Genomic DNA, 6,444 nt, shown 5'->3' with positions numbered 1-6,444 from the left:
CGGGCATGGGCGGGGGCCGGCGCGGGGCCGGGGAGCCGGGGCCCGCGGCCCGAGCGGGGCAGCGGCGGCGCTGAGGGGAGCGCACCTCCCCGCCGCGGCACCTCCGCCGCCAGCATGCCGCGGCCGGGCCCCCGCCTGTGGCTGGTCCTGCAGGTGATGGGTTCGTGCGCCGCCATCAGCTCCATGGACATGGAGCGGCCGGGCGACGGCAAGTGCCAACCCATCGAGATCCCGATGTGCAAGGACATCGGCTACAACATGACCCGCATGCCCAACCTGATGGGCCACGAGAACCAGCGCGAGGCCGCCATCCAGCTGCACGAGTTCGCGCCGCTGGTGGAGTACGGCTGCCACGGCCACCTCCGCTTCTTCCTGTGCTCGCTGTACGCGCCCATGTGCACCGAGCAAGTCTCCGCCCCCATCCCCGCCTGCCGGGTCATGTGCGAGCAGGCCCGGCTCAAGTGCTCCCCGATCATGGAGCAGTTCAACTTCAAGTGGCCCGACTCGCTGGACTGCAGCAAGCTCCCCAACAAGAACGACCCCAACTACCTGTGCATGGAGGCGCCCAACAACGGCTCGGACGAGCCCTCCCGGGGCTCGGGCCTGCTCCCGCCGCTCTTCCGGCCGCAGCGGCCGCACGGCGCGCAGGAGCACTCGCTCAGGGACGCGGGCCCGGGGCGCGCCAGCTGCGACAACCCGGGCAAGTTCCACCACGTGGAGAAGAGCGCGGCGTGCGCGCCGCTCTGCACGCCCGGCGTGGACGTGTACTGGAGCCGCGGCGACAAGCGCTTCGCGGTGGTCTGGCTGGCCGTGTGGGCTGTGCTGTGCTTCTTCTCCAGCGCCTTCACCGTGCTCACCTTCCTCATCGACCCGGCGCGCTTCAGGTACCCCGAGCGCCCCATCATCTTCCTCTCCATGTGCTACTGCGTCTACTCGGTGGGCTTCATCATCCGCCTCTTTGCCGGCGCCGAGAGCATCGCGTGCGACCGGGACAGCGGGCAGCTCTATGTCATCCAGGAGGGGCTGGAGAGCACGGGCTGCACCCTCGTCTTCCTCGTCCTCTACTACTTCGGGATGGCCAGCTCGCTCTGGTGGGTGATCCTCACGCTCACCTGGTTCCTGGCTGCCGGCAAGAAGTGGGGCCACGAGGCCATCGAGGCCAACAGCAGCTACTTCCACCTGGCGGCCTGGGCCATCCCGGCCGTGAAGACCATCCTGATCCTGGTGATGCGCAGGGTGGCGGGCGACGAGCTCACGGGCGTGTGCTATGTGGGCAGCATGGACGTGAACGCCCTCACCGGCTTCGTGCTCGTCCCGCTGACCTGCTACCTCGTCATCGGCACTTCCTTCATCCTCTCCGGCTTCGTGGCGCTCTTCCACATCCGGAGGGTGATGAAGACGGGCGGGGAGAACACCGACAAACTGGAGAAGCTCATGGTGAGGATCGGAGTCTTCTCTGTGCTCTACACGGTGCCGGCCACCTGTGTGATCGCCTGCTACTTTTACGAGCGCCTCAACATGGAGTACTGGAAAATCCTAGCCACTCAGCACAAGTGCAAAATGAACAACCAGACCAAAACTCCGGACTGCCTGATGGCCGCGTCCATCCCGGCCGTGGAGATCTTCATGGTGAAGATCTTCATGCTGCTGGTGGTGGGCATCACCAGCGGGATGTGGATCTGGACGTCCAAAACCCTGCAGTCCTGGCAGAACGTTTGCAGCCGCAGGTTCAGGAGGAAGAGCAGGAGGAAACCCGCCAGTGTGATCACCAACAGTGGGATTTACAAGAAAGCCCAGCATCCCCAAAAAACCCATCTTGGAAAATATGAAATCCCTGCCCAGTCTCCCACCTGTGTGTGAACTGCCTTGGGGGGTGGGGGTGGGGGTGGGGGGGCGGGCAGGGAGGGAAGGCCAGAGTGGAAAACTTTCCCAGACAGGATGCGGTGGCAGTCAGAGCCAAAACGTGGTGCTTTTTCCTGGTTGGCTGGTTGGGGTTTGTTTTTGTTTTTTGTTTTTTTAAATAAAAGTAAAAGAAAAAAGTTTTTACCCTGAAAGTCAGGATGCTGTGATACACTGAAAGTAAAAATGTGCTTCCAGGTTACTTGTTCTGTTTTGTTTCCAGAAGGAGAGCTCCTCCCTTACTTGAGTAGCCTCTCGTGTAACTAATTTGTGGTCAAGTAGTTGATTCAGCCCCCAGAAGAAAACTTTTGTTCAGAAGCTTCCATAAATATATAGCCCTGTGTTTGAGTTGGCTTTGCTACCCGTTTACAAGTCAGAGGAGAGGTAACTTCTTTGGACATTAAAGAACTTCTGCCGGGAGCGTGGGGAGGGGGCGGGGAGAGGTAAAGTGGGTCTCCAGCGAGGAGCCATCCCTGGGGCCCACCCCCAGGAAGGCTGTGTGTGGGACAGCAGGTTCTGTGTAGACAGGGAGAAAGGGGAGCCCTGACGATTTAACACACTCCAGTGGATTTGGAGTCCCTTAAAATAGACTCCAGCCTCTCGCCTTCACAAATGGGTCTTTCTCCAAGACAGAAACTTCCAAACCTAACATTTGCAAATGCAAACAATGTGCAATACATTTCTTCCCTCTCTCCGTGGAAATGAAAAGAGAAACAAGTATTTTGCTGTACATAAAGACAACAAAAGAAATCTCAACAAAAGCACAGAGAGGCCCAGCCCTCAGAAACCCTCTAGTGTTACATTTTGTGGCTTTTTAATGGAAACCAAGCCAATGTTATACACGTTTGGACTGATTTGTGGAAAGGAGGGGAGGGGGGGGAAAGGGGAGAAAGATCATTCAAAAGTATCCAAAGGGCTTATTGACTCTTTCTATTGTTAAACAAATGGTTTCCATGAATAGCTCAAGAAGCACTAGACAAGTCTAGTTGATTCTCCCCACCACCCCAGGGGAGAGCTGTTCTGCTTGTGTATATTTGTAATATATGATATTTTTCATGCTCCACTATTTTATTAAAAATAAAATATGTTCTTTAGTTTGGTGCTGGTCCCTTGTGCGTTGTGAGGCTTCCCTTCCCTGAGTGTGGAGAGAGCAGAGCAAACTTTCTCCCCCTACCAGCTTTTCAAGCAAATCCTGAGTGTGCATCTCTATCTAGAGATTACTGGTTATCCGTGTGAAACGGCAGATGGGCGGATGGCAAGGTTGGCAGAATAATTGAATTTCGAGTTTCAGTGGAATGACATGCAGGAAATGGGGAGGGCCGGAGATCGTTGCTATGACTCTTGGTGGCTGGATGTGAGGGCCTGGTTGTAGACACACTTTCTCGGGGAGCGCCTGGGCTTCTAAGTGTGGCTGAATCCCGGGGAGCCTGGACCCACCTCCGGTGATATCTCCAGGGAGCGTGGCCAGCCCAGTCAGAGTATTAAATCCGAGTAGCCTTCGGTGGGTCTGCTGGGATCAAATCGTACCTAGACAGAGTTCTGTGCGTCAGTCCAGAATGTGCTGGTTTTGTCGCAAGTCCAGGACATGTTTACAGAACAGATTATAGACCTGGACAGGATAAAATATCTGCTCAGGGTGGCAGGTCATTAAGGAGGTCTATCAGCTTTGTATGTCTGTGAACTTGGTTCTTCTCCTGTGTCTGCTGCTGAGCGGTAGAGACCTAAAGTGGGCCCAGGTTCAGTGGTCAGAGGCACAGCTGAACTCCAGTCCTAACACGAAGGATCCAAGGGCATGGTCCAGACATCCTGCCGTGGGAAATCAGCAGAATAAACCAAGCTCTCCGTGGGGTCGTGCTGATGTCAAGTTCCCAGTTGAACAAAGAGCCCTTAAGAATTTCGAACATGTATTAAGCACTTCCTAAGATGGACAGAAGCCTGGAGTCAGGGCAGCCTGTTTCCCAAAGAGGGTGTTTAGGAGTTAAGCCTGATGATCGTAGGACCACCCTCACATCAATATCAGAGCTGGGCAAAGGTACGGGTCGGTTTGTGGGGGCCACCTCACCTAGACGTGTATGGCCGTGGCCTGCCCGAGCAGGGACCCTGGGTGGTTTGGGATCAAGTTCAAGAAACACCAACTAGGTAGGCAAAGTAACTTAAAATAAAATCTAGAATAGCCTAAAGTGCATTTAAAAAAAAAAAAAAAGGTTTAAAAAATGCCCACAAGCAAAAACCTATTTGTTGATCAATCCCACCCAGTCCCCCAAAAGACCACCTAGGGATATTGATGTATGGGTGTATGTATGTACATAATGCTTCCTTTGGGTGACTCAGGAAAAATAAAAATGACGTGTTTGGAACAGAGTTTTGCAGAGTCTAGAAAGATAACAGTATTAGCTGCTGTGAGCGTCAGAGCTGAGTGTGATTCCCCCAAGTCCTCAGTTGTCGACTTACTGGACTCGTCAGCCACCCAGTATGTGCCCGTGTGTGGGCTGCAGACCTCAGTCCCGGGGAGAACAGCGGGCTGACCTGCGGAAGCACCTCTGCTGTTTGTTGTCTGGAAGTGTTTCAGTGTGGACCCTCCCCCCAAACCACAGGGACCCTGTTCATAAATGTCAAAGGATTTTGCACACGGTCGGGCAGGTGCACCAGGGCACCGACTCTGCCAGTGATCCTCGCCCCTACTCGCCCCGGTTTCCAGTAGCCCCAGGAGGGATTTCTGAGCAAACTGCTCGACCCGGGGTCACATGCAGATAATTCGTGAATTTTAGGAGAAGCATCAAGGCTCCGGAAGGGAGAAATCTGCGAACACCCCTGCTAGGCTTTGGGTCCCCTGTGGCTGGACTGGGGACTTGCAAAGGAATTGCTGATTGTCTTAATGTGGAGACTCCTCAGGCCCCGGCTTCAGCTCCAGGGAAACGGAAACCTGCTTCAGGTGACAGATCCGGGGGGTGAGGTCAGAGAAGGTGACTGCCCCAGGTCACACTGCAGGCCATCCCGGGTATTCCTTCCTTTGGCACCCAGCCACTCACCACCTCGTCCGTGCCAGGGCCCGGGAAACGGGGCAAGCGCACCCGGCCCTCGGCTCCGAGGTCACCGCCTGGTACGAGAGACCCGCACAGCGGGAAAGGGGCTCATGCGAGGCGCATCTCCCGCGCATCTATTCTGAGTGGGGGAGGCCTCCCAAAGGGGGCTCAAAATGCACAGAAGGCAGAAGGTCCAACAGGAACAGTTTCGTGGCGGGGTGACGTTGCCGGGATAGGCTAACGGCTAGAGCCGGAGTTAGGGGCAGGGGATCAAGGCTTTCATGCGGACCCAGCCTGTGCGGGGACCTAGCCACGGGCCTCGGGGTGTAATGGCAGGTACAAGAGAGCAATGACAATCGGTCCAGCAGGCCCTTGGGAGCACTGCCTGCCTGCCGGGAGCTCGACAGGCTTTACCCAGAGGCCCAGAGAGGTTCACTAAATTCCCAGGGTCACACAGCAAGTACGAGTTAGAGCCAGGACGGGAACCAGGCAGCCTGATCACAGATCCCAGACCCCTGACTCCATCGGTAATTGCTGGATGAGGGAATGATGGCTAAGGACTTGATGCCGGTTTCCAGGCTCGCTCAGTCTGCTGACACGCTTTGGCAGGACAATTCTCAGCCCCGTCTTAAGGATGAGGACGACGGACCCCAGAGAAGTCCAGACAGGAGCCCCAGGCCACGCGGTGGTGAGCAGGGGCCAGGAACGTGAGCCTGGCTGTGTGTTTCCAAACCCACACTGCTGGCTACTAGCCCACCCCCCACCCCCACCTGGGGCCCGACGGCGGCCGTCCATGCCTGTGCTGCGAGGAGGGGGCACGGGGCGCTCGGGCACGGACTGCACAGGGCCGTGCGGGCTCGGGAGAGGAGAGGGGGTGTGGCCGACTGCCTTCTGCTGTGGTTGCAGAGGGAGCTGAAGAGTGGGCACTCGGAAGCAGGGGCAGCAGGGCTGGGTTCATGCCCAGACAGGCCAGAGGGGACACGTGGTCAGGGATGGCCACGGTTCTTACTGGGGGGTCAGGTGGCATTCACCAAGACAGGAGGAAGGAAACAGAAGTGTTGGTGGAGAATGGAAGATGGATGCAGGGTAGACAGTGAGGGGCCTCTGATACCTCCTGGTGGAGGTCAGTCTGCAGGCTGGGAAGGGGGCTGGAGACACAGGTGGAGAGGTCAGCTGGGGGCAGAGGAAGGAGGAGGGGGAGGAGGGTAGAGGGAGGAGGGAGTAGGAAGAAGTAGGGGGGAGGAAGGCAGAGGGGAGATGAGGGAGGAAGAGAGGAGGGAAGAGGAGAACAGAGGGGGTAGGAAGAGGGAGGAGGGAGGAAGAAGGAGGGCAGAGGAGGGAGGAGGGTAGAGGAGGGAGGAAGAGGAGGGAGGAGAGGGAGGAGGGAGGAGAGGAAGGAGGGAGGAGGAGGGAGGAGGAAAAGAGAGGGGAGGAGAGAGGGAGGAGGATGGAAAAGGAGGGGGGAAGGAGGGAGGGGGAGTAGGGAGGAGGAGGGAAGGGGGAGGGCAGACCAGGGAGGAGG

The 6,444-nt window shown here is 57.1% G+C and overlaps 1 protein-coding gene across 1 annotated transcript; it reads left to right on the top strand.

Moving 5' to 3' along the window:
* Positions 1-57: 57 nt before the first annotated feature.
* FZD10 (frizzled class receptor 10) lies at positions 58-1,867 on the top strand. The gene has a single exon (XM_035017464.1). The coding sequence runs from the start codon at positions 115-117 to the stop codon at positions 1,858-1,860; it is 1,746 nt and encodes a 581-aa protein (XP_034873355.1). The 5' UTR covers positions 58-114; the 3' UTR covers positions 1,861-1,867.
* Positions 1,868-6,444: the final 4,577 nt, after the last annotated feature.

This window comes from Mirounga leonina, unplaced genomic scaffold (genome assembly GCF_011800145.1).
Source record: "Mirounga leonina isolate KUSES-001 unplaced genomic scaffold, KU_Mleo_1.0 Mir_171, whole genome shotgun sequence".
Lineage (NCBI taxonomy): Eukaryota > Metazoa > Chordata > Mammalia > Carnivora > Phocidae > Mirounga > Mirounga leonina.
This window is presented reverse-complemented; position numbering and strand designations above follow the sequence as displayed.